At 41.3% G+C, this 23,576-nt stretch overlaps 1 protein-coding gene across 1 annotated transcript in view; it reads right to left on the bottom strand.

Annotated features, from left to right (window-relative positions):
- gria3a (glutamate receptor, ionotropic, AMPA 3a) overlaps positions 1–23,576 on the bottom strand; it is a 367,539-nt gene that overhangs the window by 178,235 nt on the left and 165,728 nt on the right. The window contains exon 4 of the mRNA XM_034178685.1: positions 1,813–2,000. Within this exon, the coding sequence (XP_034034576.1) occupies positions 1,813–2,000 (188 nt within the window). The remainder of the gene's footprint in view (positions 1–1,812; positions 2,001–23,576) is intronic.

Raw genomic sequence — 23,576 nt, 5'->3', positions numbered from 1 at the left:
TGGTATGAGTGCACACTTACAGCTCGAGCTGCTGACCCCTGCAAAGAGCAGTTTTAAAGTTAAGCCATTAAAGGCAACATTTGTTCTACACAGAACAAAATGATAAGTGACAAACTGGAGCAGAGAGCAGAGCTGCTCTCCGGGTGTGGAATTCCAGTGCACCTCTGGGTGTTCGTCACCTCTCTGGTTTCCCTCCCCAGCGCTCGTCGGGGTGACTTTATCCTACCTACACCCTCATTCCCACAAGCTCTGCGTCTTTGCATTTTCTTTTCTCCTTCTGACTTTGTCCTGTTGACTTTACTGGAGCTGGCTGGATGTGAGTGATCCTTCGATAACAAGCTTTCAAGGTTTTTCTGACTTGCCTTTGCTTTAAAAAAAAAAAACTCCCACTGGAGCCTTCAGGGAGCAAAGTGCCAAACAGCACATTTATCAGCGCATTAAAAAAACCATGTTATCTGAAATGAACCGGGATGACGAAAGTAATTAGCACGCGCCGAGCGATAGGAATCTGCATATGAATTATAAATAACATGCTGGGTGGAGATAATAGCCTGAACGCAGGTATTCAGAAGATTTAATGAGGTTTAAGCACGTATATTGATGAATAAATGATTCTGGCGCAGGGTTGAGTCAGTTTATGACCTCCAATCATGAATGCTGATTAAGAAACGTCACAGCTGAAATGGCTGTGTCCTGATGATTGAGTGATCTTGGTGGTATTTGTGTGTGTGTGAGATCTTCCCTCAGGGTAGGAGGGTAAGTGAAATTGAATCCAACACAAACTAGTGAAGACGTCACATCTTGAGGTACAGTATGTCACGGCAGCACTGATTCATTGTTACACTAACAGACAGTTATGAATACAATATTCCATTAATGCTGTTAACCCTGTAGTCCATTTGCTTTATAAGGTAAAGGAAATGTTGGACATTTCTATGAATGCAAAATTAATTTGACATAATTTAACCCAGACTTCATAATCTGTAGTGACAGCTATTTTAATGATACAGAAAGAGAAAAGCTACAGATTTGAAGTGTAGGTCAGATTGCACTTCAATAAGAAATCTTTTTATGTTTATATTTTATTTCATTGTGACTTTATAGTATTTGGACACTTTCTAGACCACTTGCCGAAATAAAATTATGCATCCACGAATCCATTTTTTTTTTTTCATTTATGTTCCTTTATTGCATTTATCTGTTTCTAACGAATCACTACAATCAAAGCAGGAGTAAAAAAGTTATTTTTTTATTCACCGTACGAACACTAATGAGCCTCCCTGTAAACAGGCAAATGCACTGTTTACCTTCGTTTAATATCTTTTTGACAATAAAGTATTCTCTAAAGTACAGTCGCCGAGAGCAGGCCGCTTTATAACATCTGAATCGAGAGTCATGTGGGAAAACTGTAGCGGATGATCACCTAGGCAACAAGGATGAGGAGGCTGTTCAAATCTGCAGTGTGAATTCAGCCCAGGTCAACTCACACAAGGCATGCAAGGAAAAGAAAACAACAAATATTAAGCCTTAACTGAACATACTTGTTTTTTAAAATTGTCTCTTAAATGAGTGCCCAGATCAGGGGCAGCCACAGTGCACTTAACGAACACTAATAACTAAAAATGAACACAGCATTCTTCCATTAAGTGAGAAAGCAGCAGAAGGTCTGTGCACTCCTTTAATAAACTGTCAAACCATGAGGCTGAATTTTATCTCTACTTTAGGAGGACGTTGTGGCGATGATGGGTGGATATTTAGTTTCAGTGTTTCTTCCAGAATGAGAGATGAGTTACTAGGTTGTTTGCTCAATACCTGCTCCAGTATGGAGTTGATCCTGTCCACCTCACAGTCGATGAGGAAGCGTTTCTCCTGCCGGCGATCCATCTCCTCAATGATGCGTCTGTACTCTGTGGGATCCGCAACGTTCCCCACTGAACGAGCCGTCACCTGCCAGTTATTGGCGACAGCTGACTCCATGATGGCTTGGAGGATTGCAAATCCTGGAGGAGCAGAGGGAGGCGATCATCACGCTGCTGTCAAATATAGGTTTCAGCTTCCCTGCAGCTAAATGTTGCATCGGCCATCAAGATTACGGTGTAGAGCAACAAGAGTACTCAGACAATGGCAAGAAACACATTTACTGAACAACCTTTGCCTGTACTGGAAAAATAGGATCGTGAGACAGAAACCTGGTTGATTCTAACTACAAAGACAACAGTTGATTTGTGCTCACAATTACTGGCAGCTTTATATTGTCAACACATATTTTAAAATATGTTAAAAAATAAATGCATACAAACTAGTTTTGTAAAATCATAATATTTAAAAAAATCCCAAAGGTATTGAAGAGAAACAACAAAATATGTTTCATAAACTGAAAATAGGAACATATAGATTTAAAATATACACAGGACACAGTTATTGGCACCTTTTGATTAGTTTACTGTAAATCATCACTTTAATAACCAGTTTTGCTTAGACAGGTCAGAGGATGGATACATGAATATTTCTAAGTCATTGAATATGTCTATGACTTGATTTTCATCAATCATTAAAAAAAATACACAATATAACATGGACCAGCATGGTAAAACTGTATGGAGTAAGCAGTTCTCAAAAACGTGAGTGATAGTGCAAGGAGGAGGATAGTGGGGGAAGCCGCCAAAACACCATGACAATGCTGAAAACGTTATAGGCTTCTGTGGCCAGGGCTGCCCAAATCTGTTCCTGGAGGGCACCTACATTCAGTGGTGGGCACAGTTCTGCTAATCGCTAATTATCGAAGCTAATGTTTTCATTATTGGATTAGCTTTTCAGATAACTTTGAAAACCATCAGCGGACCAATTATCTTCCGATAAATTTTGGTCTGATAATTTGTAGACTGCTAACATATTTTTGCAGGCGTAGTGAATAACACTTAACAGTTAAAAATATTTGTGAAGCCTGATATTGAAGATTTGAGTACCTACCTGTTAAATATTTCATAGTAGGTGTACAGTTCTATTCTCTACAGACAGAGGAGAGCTAGTTTCAGGAGAAACCGCTCTATTCCCTGCAAACAAAGAACTGGTCACAGAAAAGCAAAAAAGCACGACAGAAAAGATCAATTCTTTTGACACTATACTGACTTGCTGGCAATATCACCCAAGTCATCCAGAGGCATACAGTTTTAACTTATGGTTAAAAATTTAACCAAACTAATTTCAGACAAGTCATTTAAATTAATGTCACTTCTGAAGTTTTATGAAGTGAAAATATCAGCTATGTGTTTTAGTTTTAAAGTAATGCACTAATTTTGAAGGTTTTAGTGTGGGCATGCTGTGTCCACAGTGCATTATGGGTTAAAGTTCACGACAGGAGAAATGCATTTGAGATGCTCTGATCAGGCTCCACATGGACAACAGCATTAAACCCTTTGTATATTGTGCCTAAAACTCTTGTGAATATATTCTCTGGGTTTATAGATGTTGTTATTGTGTTTGTTTTATGCAAAAATGCCAGACGAAGCTCAGGTTGCTTCTCCATTATTTTCAAATAGAATCATTGTGAGCTGCAATCGCTTCCTGTTTGCTCTTTAACGTCCTGCTTATGTCCTACACTGTTTGTCCTCTTTGTTCCAGAGTAATATATATAAGATGTCTGAAATTCGGTTTGCGTTTATTAAATTCCATGCAGATTAAATGTAGTAGACAGGGATTATTTATTTGGAATATTTGTTTTAGCGAGTTTTCAGGGTCTCTACTGCCACCTGCTGGCCAGTAGTGTTCATGGCAGTATTCGCCCTAAGTATTGAGATGTCACATAATCCTTTGCGCGCCAGAGAGTTGCTGCGGCCTCTTGCTGCAACGGATGAAAAGCATAAAAATGTACATTTTGGTTGTATAATGTTCATTTACAATTGTCGTCATATGGATTGCCTCTGTGCTGCTTAAACTGCAGCAACTCTCTGGAATGCAAAGGATTATGGGTTAGGGTCTGAGTGTCTGGGTGCCAGTAGATGGTTGTCTAATCACAAACTTGACTTTTGGCTTTTGCAAATGGCTGTTTTTTAACAAATGCAAAAATGGCATATTTTACTAAAGCACATTTATATGTCAACACGTCACATGAATGAGTCAACCAATCAATGCTAGCGGGGGCTCATTTTACCCATAATCCCTTTGGCATCTATGTGTGTTTGTTACAAAACTTCAGAATTAGTTATTATTCAGAATTAATTTATTATTTAAAATTAAAAGATATGTGTTATATTTTAACTTTGTACAAATGACAGAATTGACATTAATGGAGTTATTCTATCTGGATTAATTTGATTTATAAATCAAACCCATAAGTCAAAACTGCTTTATTTTTCAAGATCTCTGCCTCACGGCGGGACTACTTTACACTGTTAAGGAATAATGACTTTTGTTTTTGTTTTGTTTTTTGTGGCAGCCTGGCGGTCAGGCCCCTTTTGCTGGGGTATAGTTCAGCTTAGCGCTTCTTAACTGCTTCACTGCTGCAAAATACAGAGCAAACAGGAGCTTCCAGCAGTGGGCAGGGCGCATAAAGACAGAAGTGCTGACTCATTGTTTGGGTTTGTGATTACCTTTCACTCTACCAGAGGCGATCGCAGTGTTAAAACTCAAAATCTGCTTGTTAGTAGCTAAGAGTGTACCGGAGACAATACTGAAAGTTATCAGTAGTTAGCTGTAGTTTCCAATAATTTTTTGGGTGGTTTATCGGTTTAGCTTGATACAAGATAACTTTTCTGTTAGCTGATTAGCTGTCATCGAAGCTAACTTTTTGGTTAGCTGTGCCCACCACTGCCTATGGTGCACCCAAAAAGTATTCACAGTGATTTGCTTTCTCCACATTTTATGTTACAGCCTTATTTCAAAATTAAATAATTAACTTTTTTCCCTCCAAATGCTGCTCACAAAACCCCATAATGACAACATGAAAAAAGTTTTTTTTTTTTTTTAATTTTCCAAATTTATTAAAAATTAAAAAAAAAAAAAGAAATCACATGGACATAAGTATTCACACCCATTGCTAAAAAACTTTGTTGATGCACCTTTGGCAGCATTTACAGGCTCAAGTGTTCATGAATATGATGCCATAAGCTTGATGCCTATCTTTGGGCAGTTTGGTCCATTCCTCTTTGCACAGCCATTTTCAGATCTCTCCAGAGATGTTCAGTCAGATTCAGGTCTGGGCTCTGGCTGGGCCACTCAAGGACATTCACATAGTTGTCCTGAAGCCACTCCTTTGATATCTTGGCTGTGTGTTTAGGGTCATTCTCCTGCTGAAAGATGAACCGTTGACCCAGTCTGAGGTCAAGAGTGCTCTGGAGCAGGATTTCATCCAGGATGTCTCTGTACCTTGCTGTGCATTCATCTTTCCCTCAATCCTGACTAGTCTCCCAGTTCCTGCCACTGAAAAGCATGCCCACAGCGTGATGCTCTGCCACCACCATGCTTCACTGTAGGGATGGTGTCTGGTTTCCTCCAAACAAACATGACAACTGGCATTCACACTAAATTGTTCAATCTTTGTCTCATCAGACCAGAGAATTTTGTATCTCATAGTCTGAGAGTCCTTCAGGTGCCTTTTGGCAACCTCCAGGTGGGCTGCCATGTGCTTTTTACTAAGGAGTGGCTTCCGTCTGGCCACTCTACCATACTGGCCTGATTGGTGGATTTCTGCAGATATGGTTGCCGTTCTGGAAAGTTCTCTCTCCACACAGGAATGCTGGAGTTCTGACAGAGTGACCATCAGGTTCTTAGGTCACTTCCCAGACTAAGCCCCTTCTCTACCGATCGTTCAGTTTAGATGGGCAGCCAGCTCGAGGAAGAGTCCTGATGGATCTGAACTTCTTCCATTTATGGATGATGGAGGTTACTGTGCTAAATGGGACCTTCAAAGCAGCAGAAATATTTCTGTACCCTTCCCCAGATTTGTGCCTCAAGACAATCCAGTCTCAGACAATTCCTTTGATTTCATGTTTGGTTTGTGCTCTGACATACACTGGCAACTACGGGACCTTATATGTAGACACATGTGTGCCTTTCAAAATCATGTCCAATCAACTAAATTTGCTTGAGGTGGACTCCAATTAAGCTGTACAAACATCTCCAACATGATCAGTGGAAACAGGATGCACCTGAGCTCAATTTTGAGCTTCATGGCAAAGGCTGTGAATGCTTGTGTACATGTGATTTCTTAGTTTTTCATGTTTAATACATTTGCAAAAAAAAAAAAAAATAACCAAAACAAAAAAAAACAACCTTTTTCACATTGTCATTATGGGGTATTGTGTGTATAATTCTGGGAAAAAAAATGAATTTCATCCATTTTGGAATAAGGCTGTAACATAAAAAAAGTTGAAAAAATTAGGTGCTGTGAATACTTTCTGGATGCACCGTACCCTGCATGCTTTCATGTCTACCTGCTCTGATTACTTAACTCAGCTGTTTCCCAGCTCTTTATTGGCTGAGCACACCTGCCAGAGTTAATTAGCTGTGGGGGAACAGGGCTGGATCCAGAGTGAAAATCTGACAGATGCATTTTTGCCCAATGATAAAATAAAAATCATACGCATCTTGTTATTCAATAATCTTCATTCTTTTATTCATGTGCAACATACACTGTCACACGTCTTTTAATATATTTATTATACTTCATGGACCATAGTGAACACTTCTTATTTGTATAAATATGATGTCCTAAAAAAACAACACTATAATAAAAATTGACTGTAAACAGGATCAAATTTATTACCTGAAATCTATATTTTTTAGGGTTGCATCAGAAAGGGCATCAGGTGTAAAACAAGCCAACCCAACTATGCAGACTCAGAATCGAATTCCCATACCGGATCGGTCGCGGCCCGGGTTAACAACGTCCGCCACCGGTGCTATTGCCCAACAGGGTGCCGGTGGAAATTGGGCTACTGCTGGGCGAAGACAACGCAGAAGAGGAGGAAAACGCTGCCACGAACAGCGGGAGAAGAAGAAAACTAGAAGGGTGAAAATGAGAGTGGGGACTTTGAATGTTGGCAGTATGACTGGTAAAGGGAGAGAGCTAGCTGATATGATGGAGAGGAGAAAGGTAGACATATTGTGTGTGCAAGAGACCAAGTGGAAGGGAAGTAAGAGCAGGAGCATTGGCGGTGGGTACAAGTTGTTGTACCATGGTGAGGACAGGAAGAGAAATGGTGTTGGGGTCATTTTAAAGGAAGAGTATGTTAAAAGTGTGTTGGAGGTTAAGCGAGTGTCTGACAGGGTGATGAGTGTGAAGTTGGAAATTGAAGGGGTGATGATGAATATCATCAGTGCATATGCCCCACAGGTAGGTTGTGAGATGAAGGAGAAAGAAGATTTCTGGAGTGTGTTAGATGAGGTGGTGGAGAGTGTGCCCAAGCATGAAAGAGTGGTGATAGGAGCAGACTTCAATGGGCATGTTGGTGAAGGGAACAGAGGTGATGAGGAAGTAATTGGTAGATATGGTATCAAGGATAGAAATGGGGAAGGACAGATGGTAGTTGATTTTGCAAAAAGGATGGAAATGGCTGTGATGAATACCTACTTTAAGAAAAGGGAGGAGCACAGGGTAACATATAAGAGTGGAGGAAGGTGCACACAGGTTGACTACATTCTTTATAGGAGATGCAAGCTAAAAGAAATCACAGACTGTAAGGTGGTACCAGGAGAGAGTGTCACTAGACAGCATAGGATGGTTGTTTGTAGGATGACTTTAGAGGTAAAGAAGAAGAAGAGAGTGAGAGCTCAACAAAGGATCAGATGGTGGAAGCTGAAGGAGGAAGACTGTTGTGTGAAATTTAGCGAGCAGGTGAGAGAAGCACTGGTTGGAGGGGAAGCAATTTTGGACAACTGGAAAAGTACTGCAGATGTGGTGAGGGAGACAGCTAGGGCAGTACTGGGTATGACATCTGGACAGTGGAAGGAAGACAAGGAGACTTGGTGGTGGAATGAAGAGGTCCAGGAAAGCATAAGGAGAAAGAGGTTGGCGAAAAAGTTTTGGGATAGTCGGAGAGATGAAGAAAGTAGACAGGAGTACAAGGAGATGCGGCGTAAGGCGAAAAGAGAAATGGCAAAAGCAAAGGAAAAGGCATATTGCGAGCTGTACAAGAAGTTGAATAGTAAGGAAGGAGAAAAGGACTTGTACCGATTGGCCAGACAAAGGGACAGAGCTGGAAAGGATGTGCAGCAGGTTAGGGTGGTAAAAGATGATGTGGTGAGAGTAAATCAGGAAGTACAAGAGATTAGCAAGGAAGAAGTGAGGGCTGCTATGAAGAGGATGAAGAGTGGAAAGGCAGTTGGTCCAGATGACATTCCAGTGGAGGCATGGAATGTCTAGGAGAGATCAATCAATCAATCAATTTTTTTTTTATATAGCGCCAAATCACAACAAACAGTTGCCCCAAGGCGCTTTATATTGTAAGGCAAGGCCATACAATAATGATGTAAAACCCCAACGGTCAAAACGACCCCCTGTGAGCAAGCACTTGGCTACAGTGGGAAGGAAAACTCCCTTTAACAGGAAGAAACCTCCAGCAGAACCAGGCTCAGGGAGGGGCAGTCTTCTGCTGGGACTGGTTGGGGCTGAGGGAGAGAACCAGGAAAAAGACATGCTGTGGAGGGGAGCAGAGATCGATCACTAATGATTAAATGCAGAGTGGTGCATACAGAGCAAAAAGAGAAAGAAACAGTGCATCATGGGAACCCCCCAGCAGTCTACGTCTATAGCAGCATAACTAAGGGATGGTTCAGGGTCACCTGATCCAGCCCTAACTATAAGCTTTAGCAAAAAGGAAAGTTTTAAGCCTAATCTTAAAAGTAGAGAGGGTGTCTGTCTCCCTGATCTGAATTGGGAGCTGGTTCCACAGGAGAGGAGCCTGAAAGCTGAAGGCTCTGCCTCCCATTCTACTCTTACAAACCCTAGGAACTACAAGTAAGCCTGCAGTCTGAGAGTGAAGCGCTCTATTGGGGTGATATGGTACTACGAGGTCCCTAAGATAAGATGGGACCTGATTATTCAAAACCTTATAAGTAAGAAGAAGAATTTTAAATTCTATTCTAGAATTAACAGGAAGCCAATGAAGAGAGGCCAATATGGGTGAGATATGCTCTCTCCTTCTAGTCCCCGTCAGCACTCTAGCTGCAGCATTTTGAATTAACTGAAGGCTTTTAGGGAACTTTTAGGACAACCTGATAATAATGAATTACAATAGTCCAGCCTAGAGGAAATAAATGCATGAATTAGTTTTCAGCATCACTCTGAGACAAGACCTTTCTGATTTTAGAGATATTGCGTAAATGCAAAAAGCAGTCCTACATATTTGTTTAATATGCGCTTTGAATGACATATCCTGATCAAAAATGACTCCAAGATTTCTCACAGTATTACTAGAGGTCAGGGTAATGCCATCCAGAGTAAGGATCTGGTTAGACACCATGTTTCTAAGATTTGTGGGGCCAAGTACAATAACTTCAGTTTTATCTGAGTTTAAAAGCAGGAAATTAGAGGTCATCCATGTCTTTATGTCTGTAAGACAATCCTGCAGTTTAGCTAATTGGTGTGTGTCGTCTGGCTTCATGGATAGATAAGCTGGGTATCATCTGCGTAACAATGAAAATTTAAGCAATACCGTCTAATAATACTGCCTAAGGGAAGCATATATAAAGTGAATAAAATTGGTCCTAGCACAGAACCTTGTGGAACTCCATAATTAACTTTAGTCTGTGAAGAAGATTCCCCATTTACATGAACAAATTGTAATCTATTAGACAAATATGATTCAAACCACCGCAGTGCAGTGCCTTTAATACCTATGGCATGCTCTAATCTCTGTAATAAAATTTTATGGTCAACAGTATCAAAAGCAGCACTGAGGTCTAACAGAACAAGCACAGAGATGAGTCCACTGTCCGAGGCCATAAGAAGATCATTTGTAACCTTCACTAATGCTGTTTCTGTACTATGATGAATTCTAAAACCTGACTGAAACTCTTCAAATAGACCATTCCTCTGCAGATGATCAGTTAGCTGTTTTACAACTACCCTTTCAAGAATTTTTGAGAGAAAAGGAAGGTTGGAGATTGGCCTATAATTAGCTAAGATAGCTGGGTCAAGTGATGGCTTTTTAAGTAATGGTTTAATTACTGCCACCTTAAAAGCCTGTGGTACATAGCCAACTAACAAAGATAGATTGATCATATTAAGATCGAAGCATTAAATAATGGTAGGGCTTCCTTGAGCAGCCTGGTAGGAATGGGGGTCTAATAAACATGTTGATGGTTTGGATGAAGTAACTAATGAAAATAACTCAGACAGAACAATCGGAGAGAAAGAGTCTAACCAAATACCAGCATCACTGAAAGCAGCCAAAGATAACGATACGTCTTTGGGATGGTTATGAGTAATTTTTTCTCTAATAGTTAAATTTTGTTAGCAAAGAAAGTCATGAACTCATTACTAGTTAAAGTTAATGGAATACTCAGCTCAATAGAGCTCTGACTCTTTGTCAGCCTGGCTACAGTGCTGAAAAGAAACCTGGGGTTGTTCTTATTTTCTTCAATTAGTGATGAGTAGAAAGATGTCCTAGCTTTACGGAGGGCTTTTTTATAGAGCAACAGACTCTTTTTTCCAGGCTAAGTGAAGATCTAAATTAGTGAGACGCCATTTCCTCTCCAACTTACGGGTTATCTGCTTTAAGCTACGAGTTTGAGAGTTATACCACGGAGTCAGACACTTCTGATTTAAAGCTCTCTTTTTCAGAGGAGCTACAGCATCCAAAGCTGTCTTCAGTGAGGATGTAAAACTATTGACGAGATACTCTATCTCCCTTACAGAGTTTAGGTAGCTATTCTGCACTGTGTTGTTATATGGCATTAGAGAACATAAAGAAGGAATCATATCCTTAAACCTAGTTACAGCGCTTTCTGAAAGACTTCTAGTGTAATGAAACTTATTCCCTACTGCTGGGTAGTCCATCAGAGTAAATGTAAATGTTATTAAAAAATGATCAGACAGAAGGGAGTTTTCAGGGAATACTGTTAAGTCTTCTATTTCCATACCATAAGTCAGAACAAGATCTAAGATATGATTAAAGTGGTGGGTGGACTCATTTACTTTTTGAGCAAAGCCAATAGAGTCTAATAATAGATTAAATGCAGTGTTGAGGCTGTCATTCTCAGCATCTGTGTGGATGTTAAAATCGCCCACTATAATTATCTTATCTGAGCTAAGCACTAAGTCAGACAAAAGGTCTGAAAATTCACAGAGAAACTCACAGTAACGACCAGGTGGACGATAGATAATAACAAATAAAACTGGTTTTTGGGACTTCCAATTTGGATGGACAAGACTAAGAGACAAGCTTTCAAATGAATTAAAGCTCTGTCTGGGTTTTTGATTAATTAATAAGCTGGAATGGAAGATTGCTGCTAATCCACCGCCCCGGCCCGTGCTACGAGCATTCTGACAGTTAGTGTGACTCGGGGGTGTTGACTCATTTAAACTAACATATTCATCCTGCTGTAACCAGGTTTCTGTTAGGCAGAATAAATCAATATGTTGATCAATTATTATATCATTACCAACAGGGACTTAGAAGAGAGAGACCTAATGTTTAATAGACCACATTTAACTGTTTTAGTCTGTGGTGCAGTTGAAGGTGCTATATTATTTTTTCTTTTTGAATTTTTATGCTTAAATAGATTTTTGCTGGTTATTGGTAGTCTGGGAGCAGGCACCGTCTCTACGGGGATGGGGTAATGAGGGGATGGCAGGGGGAGTGAAGCTGCAGAGAGGTGTGTAAGACTACAACTCTGCTTCCTGGTCCCAACCCTGGATAGTCACGGTTTGGAGGATTTAAGAAAATTAGCCAGATTTCTAGAAATGAGAGCTGCTCCATCCAAAGTGGGATGGATGCCGTCTCTCCTAACAAGACCAGGTTTTCCCCAGAAGCTTTGCCAATTATCTATGAAGCCCACCTCATTTTTTGGACACCACTCAGACAGCCAGCAATTCAAGGAGAACATGCGGCTAAACATGTCACTCCCGGTCTGATTGGGGAGGGGCCCAGAGAAAACTACAGAGTCCGACATTGTTTTTGCAAAGTTACACACCGATTTAATGTTAATTTTAGTGACCTCCGATTGGCGTAACCGGGTGTCATTACTGCCGACGTGAATTACAATCTTACCAAATTTACGCTTAGCCTTAACCAGCAGTTTCAAATTTCCTTCAATATCGCCTGCTCTGGCCCCCGGAAGACAATTGACTATGGTTGCTGGTGTCGCTAACTTCACATTTCTCAAAACAGAGTCGCCAATAACCAGAGTTTGATCCTCGGCGGGTGTGTCGTCGAGTGGGGAAAAACGGTTAGAAATGTGAACGGGTTGGCGGTGTACACGGGGCTTCTGTTTAGGGCTACGCTTCCTCCTCACAGTCACCCAGTCGGCCTGCTTTCCCGGCTGCTCGGGATCTGCCAGGGGGGAACTAACGGCGGCTAAGCTACCTTGGTCCGCACCGACTACAGGGGCCTGGCTAGCTGTAGAATTTTCCACGGTGCGGAGCCGAGTCTCCAATTCGCCCAGCCTGGCCTCCAAAGCTACGAATAAGCTACACTTATTACAAGTACCATTACTGCTAAAGGAGGCCGAGGAATAACTAAACATTTCACACCCAGAGCAGAAAAGTGCGGGAGAGACAGGAGAAGCCGCCATGCTAAATCGGCTAAGAGCTAGTAGCTACGCTAAGCTAGCGGATTCCTAAAAACACGCAAAGTGAATAATGTGTAAATAATTTAGAGGTGATTCAGCAGAAGGAGTGCTTTAGTTAAGGCACGTAAAGATTACACTGGGAAACAAATCGTAATCTAGATAACTAGATCAATCTAACTGCGCAGATTAAACAGCTAACAGATACAGAAAAACACCGCTGTGCTCCGGAACAGGAAGTGATACAATACCGCAGTGAGAGTCTAGGAGAGATGGCAGTAGAGTTTCTAACCAGATTGTTTAATAAAATCTTAGAAAGTGAGAGGATGCCTGAGGAGTGGAGAGTGAGTGAGGAGTGAGAATGAGTGGAGTGAAGTGTGCTTGTTCCTATTTTCAAGAACAAGGGTGATGTGCAGAGCTGCAGTAACTACAGAGGCATAAAGCTGATCAGCCACAGCATGAAGTTATGGGAAAGAGTAGTAGAAGCTAGGCTTAGAAAACAGGTGAAGACCTGTGAGCAGCAATATGGTTTCATGCCAAGAAAGAGCACTACAGATGCAATGTTTGCTCTGAGAATACTGTTAGAAAAGTACAGAGAAGGACAGAAAGAGTTACATTGTGTGTTTGTGGACTTAGAAAAAGCTTATGATAGGGTGCCAAGAGAAGAGTTGTGGTATTGTATGAGGAAGTCTGGAGTGGCAGAGAAGTATGTTAGGGTAGTGCAGGACATGTACAAGAATAGTGTGAGAACGGTGAGATGCGCAGTCGGAATGACAGACTCATTCAAGGTGGAGGTGGGATTACACCAAGGATCAGCTCTGAGTCCTTTCTTGTTTGCAGTGGTGATTGAAAGGTTGACGGATGAGATCAGACAGGAGTCCCCATGGACTATAATGTTTGCAGATGACATTGTGATCTGTAGTGAGAGTAGAGAGCAAGTTGAGTCTAGTCTGGAGAAGTGGAGATATGCTTTGGAAAGAAGGGGAATGAAAGTCAGAAGAAGCAAGACTGAGTACATCTGTGTGAATGAGAGGGAGCCCAGTGGAATAGTGCAGTTACAAGGAGTAGAAGTGGTGAAAGTAGATGAGTTTAAATATTTGGGGTCAACTGTTCAAAGTCATGGAGAGTGTGGTAGAGAGGTGAAGAAGAGAGTGCAGGCAGGGTGGAGTGGGTGGAGAAAGGTGGCAGGAGTGATTTGTGACCGAAGAATATCAGCAAGAGTGAAGGGGAAAGTTTACAAAACAGCAGTGAGACCAGCTATGTTGTACGGCTTAGAGACGGTGGCACTAACAAAAAGACAGGAGGCAGAGCTGGAGGTGGCAGAGCTGAAGATGCTGAGATTCTCTTTGGGAGTGACAAGAATGGACAAGATTAGGAATGAACATATCAGAGGGACAGCTCAGGTGGGACAGTCTGGAGACAAAGTCAGAGAGCTGAGATTGAGATGGTTTGGACATTTGCAGAGGAGGGACCCAGGGTATATAGGAAAAAGGATGCTGAGGATGGATCCACCAGGCAGGAGGAGAAGAGGGAGACCAAAGAGGAGATTCATGGATGTGCTGAGAGAGGACATGCAGGTGGTTGGTGTGACAGAGGAAGATACAGAGGACAGGGTGAGATGGAAACGATTGATCTGCTGTGGCGACCCCTAACGGGAACAGCCGAAAGACAAAGAAGAAAGAGGTATTTTAATGGCTTCGAGAGGGGTTAAGATGCAGACTTTCCATTTCTGAAGAGCAGTGACTCAAAGAACCAATGAGCTAGTGAATCGAAGCATTGCTTCAGTGGTTCACGTCTTCAAAGTGGAGTCGCGCTACAGAAACGGTTGATTACAGACCTGCTACAGACCAAACCCTGAATATCCGACTTTATTCGTACGTCCGTATGACTCTGAAACACGGAAAAATCCGTGTAATTTACGGGCCTGGAGAAAGCAGGGAGTGCGGGATAACATACAGGGCAGGTGCCCTCCAAGAATAGATCTGGACAGCCCTGGTCTAGACAATAGGTCCAAAACACAGCCAGAATCAGTCAGCTAGAGATAAAAGCGTGAAAATACAACTATTCTTTAAATTCCTGGGTGAAGCCTTTGAATCTCCTAGGTTCCTTAGCAATGGTTGCTAGGAAACGTATTTATCCGAACAATGAGCTAAGTAAATTCTATCTACTCCATTAAAAATGGTGTTGCTAGGTTACAGAACATCAAGATTTTCTGTAGACATGATTTAAAGGCAAACTGGTGTCACCATAATACATAAAGCTTTGTTGCTAGGCAACATATAACACATACAAAAGGCATCACAATCTCCCCTGCAAATGTAGTCTCAAGCCTCTAAATCTGCTCCTACATGTACACTTCAGCAGCTCCAGGCAGGATGCACTGACTTTTGCCAAAGTTTTCCAAAGGGTTATCCACTGTTCTATCCAAGTCTATCTACGCTCAGGAGGAGAAGGCAAGTGATGATATGGCGTCGTAGTATGTCCACCTTGCAATACTGCTTTCCTGTTATGTTGCTTTAGGGCTGGGAGGAAGGGCTGACATCTGGCACCCTTTGCACATTGATAAGTACTTCAGATGAATGCTAATATGATGATTAATGTTGTTAATATGAAAAAAAACATTGTCTGTGTCCTGGTTGCTAAGGAAAACATATTGCCTAGTGACCGTTGCTATGCAAGTAACAGTCCACATTAGCTGAAATTGTTGATGACGATGTGGCAAATTTCTATGCCATTTGTTATGCTTTCATCATCATCTGAGCAATTTTTACATCCATTACCTAGACTAAGGTCCAGTTCCAATACCTTGCAAAATGAAGGGAAAGGGTGAAGTGGTAGGGCAAAGAAAGCATATTGGGATTGGGCCTTAAAGACAATCTATACTGTAGCTAAAGAGCAGGCTGTCAATTAAAAATGGTTTTAATTATCAAATACTGCTGGGTGTGAAAGTGTCACAAAGTAAAGACACTAAGCCCCAAAAGATCCCAACAGTGGGAACATCACACGAACACCTTGCCCTCACATGAAAGTGGAGAAATGCTGTTGAAAAACAAAGACCAGAAGGAACATTTCCACACAGCAGAAAAGACAAAAAAAATTAAGTGAAACCTGTCGTTCCTATGACAAAGTCTGGCAGGTGACAGTGTGTAATTAACTGTATGCTAAATAGGCTGAATGTCCCACGCTGCCTTACGTAGTTGAGGATCGCAGGAGGTCCCTCATTATTCTCAGAATTCCAGTTCACATTTGCAAAAAAAAAAAAAAAAAAAAAAACCAGACAGAAAAGAGAGAAATAACAGGATGTGGAAAATGCAGTGGAAGAAACAGACCAGCACAAAGCCTTGTTATCAGGCAACAGTCTGCAGAGATGCAATGCAGGGGCGCTGCTAGGGATTTTGGGCCCCATGAAAAGAAATCTTACTGGGCCACCCCCTATATTATTTTGTCAGTATTATAATTGTATTAGGGGTCCCTCTCTGGGCCCCTGTCAATCATGAACCCCTAGAATCCTTCTCCTATTCTCCCCTTTTCTGCACCCTTGATACAATGGGATGTGAAAGAAGCTAAGCTAAGCTAACAGCTAGCTGAGCACTGACACAATCTTTACAACCTGAACAGTTTTATTGAATGCTCACGGAGGGACTTTAAGCTTCGAGGATCAAAAAGGAAACCAACACAAAGAATCAAAAATCTATCTTCAACAGAATTTCACAACTGGATGGTTGCATACGTTTATTAATGGAAATGTGTAGAGGTGGAAAGAAAGTCTCCACGGGAACTAAAATAAGTACAACTGAGTAGCATGAAAACTTACCAAAATATAGTCAACAAAAATATAAAAGCAACGCCTGTATTTTTGCTCCCATTTCTCACAGGATGAAGTCAGACATCTACTGTATGATTACTTCCATGCACACAAAAAGCTTATTTATCTTGGAATCGTGTTCACAAATTTGTTCAACTTTGTGTCACTTCATCTTTACCAAAATAATCCATCTAATCTGACTGATGTGATTCATCAACATACTGATTAAGCAGCATAATTATTGCACAGATGTGGATTGGACTGATGAGACTAAAAGCCCACTATAAAATGTGCAGTTGATTTTGAAGGAGAAAAAAATCTATTAGCTGAAGAAGCCGGATGTGGTGGTCCACAGATAGTAGTATCAGTCATGCAGGTGTGAGACTGGATGGAATTGACATTGGAGCTGGTTTATGGCAGTGAAATGAACAATCAGCTCTGGTGGTGTACATTTTAGAGCGGGCTTTTATTATGACCAGTCCAAGGTACATTTGTGCAACAATCATTCTGTTTAATCAACATTTTGATATGCCACACCCCATCCAGGTGGAAAGATGATATTGAAACAGCTGAAGTGCTCACTAACACTGATTTTAAGAATTTATGAACAAAATTTGAGAGAAATAAGCCTTTGTGTGCATTCAATGAATTTCAGATCTTTTATTTCAATGCATGAAAGACAGCAAGTTGTATTTATATATGTTAAGTGTATGTATCTTCATATCACTGATATAATACACTTGATATCAGTGTAAGTAAATCAGTGAAGAATAAATTAAGATGAAAGGAAGCCATGGTTTTAATATTGCACAGGAAACCTAATGACCTTTGGAAAGGTCACCACCTCATCAGGCTGAAGTTAACAGCTCGATGCTGCTCTCATAACAATGACAGACAGTAGATAGATGACATCAGGAATCTGCCTGTATCTAAAACACAGCTGTTAAAGTCCGATTACTGACAGCAACACAAATAAAACACAGGTCCAGCTGAGCAGAAACTAAACCATTCTTCATTCTCCAAGTGATACTAAAACTGCTGATTCCTTAAACACTGAACATTATTGTGGTTGCCAAGTCAGTATACTCGACCCGTTCACCATGTGGCCGTTATTCATGGGACTGATGGAGCTTGTAAGCATTCAGCGCATGCCGTCTATTTGCCCTCCTTCCTCCTGCTGGTGACCTTCACAGTGAAGGCAGCAGTCCACATCAGCCCTGGCCTTTAAAGACAAGTAGTTCTGCTGCCCTGCTTTATCAACCACTCAGGAGCTCAACTGATGATGGTCAAGGGGAGGTTTAGGAATTCCTAAAGGCTGCATATGCAGACGTCCTGTCTGAGTGCATCGTATGATGACAGATAAAAGTTGGCCTGACTGGCTCTAAGTCAGAGAGCTGTTCTTGGTATTTTTTTTTTAAACAAACGGAAAGATATCAAAATAATAATCCAACATAGTTTGTCTCAGGTGACACTGAGCATGTTTACATGACCACAATAATCAGATAATTGTAAGTAAATGGTCTGCATTTATATAGTGCTTTTCCATCTGCATCAGAAGCTCAAAGGGCTTTACAATTATGCCTCACATTCACACCAGTGTCAGGGTGCTGCCATGCAAGGCGCTCACTACACACTAGGAGCAGCTAGGGTTTTAAGGACCTTGCCCAAGGTCCCTTAGAGATTTTCCAGTCTGGCTGTGTTTGAACCCAGGATGATCTGGTTGAAACCAAACATTTAACCACTTGATCAGTGGTCACCAACCTGTTGATTGCGAGAGCCCAGCTCTCCACAATTTCTCTGATACTTAGTGGACTGGTAAGCATTGAAAGCCGAGATAGGCATGTCCCAACTTGTCCCATGACACGCCGAAACGGAGGTGTCTTTGTCTTGCTCAAACACGCGAATCGGCCGTTACGCACGAAGCCTCCGCGTGGCTTTCCATGACAAAATCTCTTGTTAAAAGTGAATCTGCCAGAAAATGGCTGATGTCCAGCTCTTGTGATAACCAGAGAAAGAGCACCGATGGTCTCGTATCCACAGAGCCATCAGCTTAGAAATGATCTGGCGTTTTCTGCCTCGCGTCGCAGCTCGGAGAGCGGCGTGCCGAGCGTCCTTAAAGCTGTAGTAACAGTCCTTATTCTCTGTGAAGCCCGTGTAAAATTTTCACAGAAAGCCAGATAAATTTTTCAATGGTTTCCAGCTGCCAGTCTCTAACATCTTCTGAAAAAATTCTGATGGAAAAAAAGTCCAAATCATTCCGCCATTTCCAGACAATGAAAATCCGATGAGGGGGCGGGTCCACTCCTTCCACAAGGTGTGCTCACAGGTGAATGACATCACCGAACAGGCGTGGAAAAACTCACGCATGCGCACGATGCTTCAAGCTTGTCTGACGTAAAAACATATGAATGAAATCCATATAGTTTTGAAAAAATAAAAAAGGGACCGTTACTTTTATTGACAGACCTCGTATTTAATTGACTTCAAAAACCAAGACCTCAAGAAACAAATTCTGTTTCAGAATGCTCAAAAGAACAAATTAACTCATTACTTCAGAAAACATTCTGTTTTCACAAATTCTGAAGCATTTGGTCTTTCGAGCATTCTAAAACAGTGAATTTATTTCTTGAAGCAAATGTGTCATTATAGTAGTATAAAATATAAAGCTTGTTTAAATCTTTATAAAATATTACACAAAAATATACCAAACACAGAAAACAGTTCTAAATTCATTGAATTTCTGATTGTATTCAAATAATATTCTCAAATACTGTTAAAATAAGAATTTTCCTTTTGGAAGTATTATTGTTCTGTTTATTTTTGTTTACAGTATGGTTGGTAGAGCTTGTCTTCTTCTCAGGCAGGGGCTAGGGGTCTTTGGCTGTAATAATAGCTGTAATAATCTAATCTCTTGCGTTTACATACACTTCATTAATCCGATAATTGGAAAAATCAGGTTTGATTTCAGTCAGAAATGGGACGAAGTCACTGTCAAGTCATTCTCAAGTCATGAATCAGTAAGTCCCTAGTCAAGTCTCAAGTCAGCTTGCAAAACAATTGGTGGTTATTATGACTTGAGACTTGACTTGGGACTTATTGATTCATGACTTGAAAGTGACTTGATGGTGACTTTGTCTCATGTCTAATTTCAGTTCATTAGTTGGATTTCTTTGGAAGTGGAGAAAGAAGAAAGGGCAAAAATACATTTACATTGCCAAAGCAAGTGTGACATAAAACAACACAGGACTCTCTCTCTCTTTCTCTCTGTCTTCCTCTCTTTCTCGCTCTCTCAGCGAGGAGGCTAGCAGAATTCATGTCTTTGTACCTGAAATATGACGTCATGGTTTTAGGAAACTCCGCTCATCTTTAATAAATTTGTCTATAAACTGCACAGATCTCCAAGAAATTTGTTCTTTACAAATGCTGAAACAACAAACAGGGATGTTCAAGGAGGCTTGGGCGTGCTGTCAAATGTTTTTTTTTTTTTTTTGGACACACAATGAACTCTCTAAACTTTGTGATCTGATGAAGGATGTTACGAGGTGCGACGAGACAGCAGGCTGTCCCGCTGAACCTTTGGACATGTGAGTGACAACTGCTTTTAAACACGTTGCAGATGTAAACAATGAAATAAATCTGATTAATGGTAAACATGTACTGGAGAAATCAGAGTATTGTGGAGAAATCCAGGTGTGTTAACGGTTGTTATTGGATAAAGTATACCAGATTTTGCTGTTTACATGACCACTTAATAATCAGATAATGGCCAGTAATCAGACAGCAACCGGATTTTATGTGCATGTAAACGGGACCAGTGAGAGAAATGAAGAGTGTCAGTTGCAGGATTCTCACACATGCTTTACATTTTGAAACATTTTAGTTGCTGTTTAATAAACAGGCTTTAGTTGGATTTACAAGTAATTATCTTGAGAGGTTTTGTGTGTCTGTGTGTGTTTGTGTGGTGGGTTCTCGCACACAAAACTAACTTTAATATAGTCAAATACATAAATATTTGGTCACAATGGACACAACAAAGTAATCCAGATGTGCATGTACTGCAGAGTTTCAGTCTTACTTCAGCTGGTTAAAAATAAAATCACATTAGCCATTTGGGAATTACAGCCTTTTCTTTCTTTTTTTTTTTTTTGCACACTCCAATTTCAGAGGCCATTTCAGGCAATTTACCAACAAACAGTTTTATGGCCTGGTGTGACCTGTTTTCCTCGTTATTCCATGATAGATTAAGTATATCAAAGGTCTGGAGTTGATTTCAAGTGCTGAATGTGCATTTGGTAAGCATTCACTGGGACTCAAAATGTGAGATTTAAAGGGCAATTCTACAGCAATGGAATTACAATGACAGCAAAATACGGCCATATTTTAGGGCCCCTTCACACATAGTACGAATATGTACAACTCAGGGTGAATCATGTCGAAACAAGTCGTATGAGTGAACCATGAAAACATCGAGCTGACGAGCAGGCATGAATGATGCCGCTGCAATGGTTTTGTGCACCCGGGAACACAGTGCGAGCAGCTGCAGCATGTATAACCACATCACGCAGCTGTTGTGAAAATAAAAATAAAAAATACATGCCACTCACAGGATTCAAACCTGCAATTTCCAAAAGCTCTGCTTGCCAGCCAGAAACTTTACCACTGAGCTACCATCGCTGAAAAAAGGTGCGGGAAAATGTCTGCTATCAAGAAGGAGATTCACGTATTTAAAAAAATAAAACCACACACCATGAAAAAACACCGCATTTTACTGAATCCTTCTTATGAAGAGAACAATACAAGTATGATCCGTCTGTTCCTCTGTAGACGTACAGTCATCAAATGACATGAATGAGAAGCAGGGGCGCTCTTATGATGTCCACATCTACAGGCAGCGTGTCCAGCCGGCCCTGTGCGGCAGTCCTGCCCGACACACGTGTCTTTTGGACGGCGTGCCCCAAGACAGACACGGTGTCATGTGGAAGAGATCTCACGTGGGTGAGGTGACATTCAGTTCGCCCGCTGCGTGTTATGATCTGATGGTCTGGATCACCGGGGGTAGCCTGTCAATGTGCGCACCGTGCGAGTGCTTGCTGCAGCCCATTGCAACAGCGATATATGTTTTTATGTATGTTCATGTGATGACAGCAAGTAGACACACGCACGTCAGTAGTGACAGTTTTTAGTTCATGTCCATCCAAACACAGTACATGTTCCCCAGCCATGACGTCCAGAACCACAGATCTCCACAGCCACCTCTGTTGGCGGACACATCCCCGTCAGTTCAGCGCACACACCAATGTGTCACTGTGTCTATTTGCAAAGCCACACTCATGGGGCACTTAGACAATTCAAATCCAGCTTGACAGTGGACCGTCTGCTGACTGTTGTCGTGTTAATAGTGTGAATGGCCACACATTTTCTAAGTGCCAAGCAAGCGGTGTTAGATGTTTGTGTGTGTCAGCTGGAATTTGGCCGGCATCTGCCGTGAGAAGGTTTGATGGGCTCTCTGTCTTTCAGCCCCTGGTGTGTGCAAATAGTTGTAGCAACAGGTGTACAAGGCGTTGGAGGCAGCTACCATTTTACACATATTGCATACGATTCCTGCTTCATGCGCAATTCATGCGCAGAATTCAGCACATTCGTACTGTGTGAAGGGGGCCCTTAGCTTACCATTAAAAATTTGCTTCAATTGCATTCCATTACCATAGAATTACCCCTGAAAAGGTTGTCAATGGAAGTGAAAAGGCCAATAGTTCGAATCTGTGAACCTGAAGTTAAGTTTGACCTAATCAATACCACTTAAAGGTGACTAAACAATCCGCAGTAAACCACAGCCTACACAAAAATGTATGATGGCCATCCCAGGGTGGTAGCAATACCCAGGTAGAGGTAAATAAAGGATTAAACATGGGTCTACAGTTAAAGGTACAAAAAAACCTACTGAAATGTATACCACATATTTCTGTGGTCATACCAGATTCCAAAAAGCTATAGTTTGGGCAATCTATAACTGAATGTGATGGAGTTATGGAGTAAATCAGTGAAAACTTGTGGACAAAGGTCTGCAGTATGTATGGCTTGCCAATGGAGCTGTGCAAGTAGAATAACAAATTGTTAAGTTGTTTTGGGCTATACTATCAGCTTAGATTTAGCCAAATGCTGCCAAACATACTCCCAAAGCAACTCAAGACTTTCTTAAGGCAAAGGGAGAAAACATCTGAAGGAGGGCTGATGTAACGTCATGGTACAGCATGTTTATAACATGGCAAAGCATGCTTAGAAAATGGCTTTAATTCCTAAATGGCTAATATGATGATTTTGTTGTACACAAGCAACCTTTACAGAAGTGTGTCACTGTCCAAATACCTATGGACCCAACTGCATTTTTATATTTATACATATTTGCAATATTGTGTAAGCATGTTCAGAATTAAAATATATACACAGTGCGTCCATGAAAGTAGTCACAGCACTTCCTTTTTTCCACATTTTTTACTCAACAAAAATATAAACGCAACACTTTTGGTTTTGCTCCCCATATTGTATGAGATGAACTCAAGATCTAAAACTTTATCACATACACAATATCACCATTTCCCTCAAATATTGTTCACAAACCAGTCTAAATCTGTGATAGTGAGCACTTCTCCTTTGCTGAGATAATCCATCCCACCTCACAGGTGTGCCATATCAAGATGCTGATTAGACACCATGATTAGTGCCAGGTGTGCCTTAGACTGCCCACAATAAACGGCCACTCTGAAAGGTGCAGTTTTATCACAGCACAATGCCCCAGATGTCGCAAGATTTGAGGGAGCGTGCAATTGGCATGCTGACAGCAGGAATGTCAACCAGAGCTGTTGCTCGTGTATTGAATGTTCATTTTTCTACCATAAGCCGTCTCCAAAGGCGTTTCAGAGAATTTGGCAGTACATCCAACCAGCCGCAGACCACATGTAACCACACCAGCCCAGGACCCCCACATCCAGCATGTTCACCTCCAAGATCGTCTGAGACAAGCCACTCGGACAGCTGCTGGAAC

The sequence above is a fragment of the Thalassophryne amazonica genome, chromosome 9, assembly GCF_902500255.1.
Source record: "Thalassophryne amazonica chromosome 9, fThaAma1.1, whole genome shotgun sequence".
NCBI lineage: Eukaryota > Metazoa > Chordata > Actinopteri > Batrachoidiformes > Batrachoididae > Thalassophryne > Thalassophryne amazonica.
Note: the sequence above shows the minus strand (reverse complement) of the source record. Positions and strands in the feature narration are given on the sequence as shown.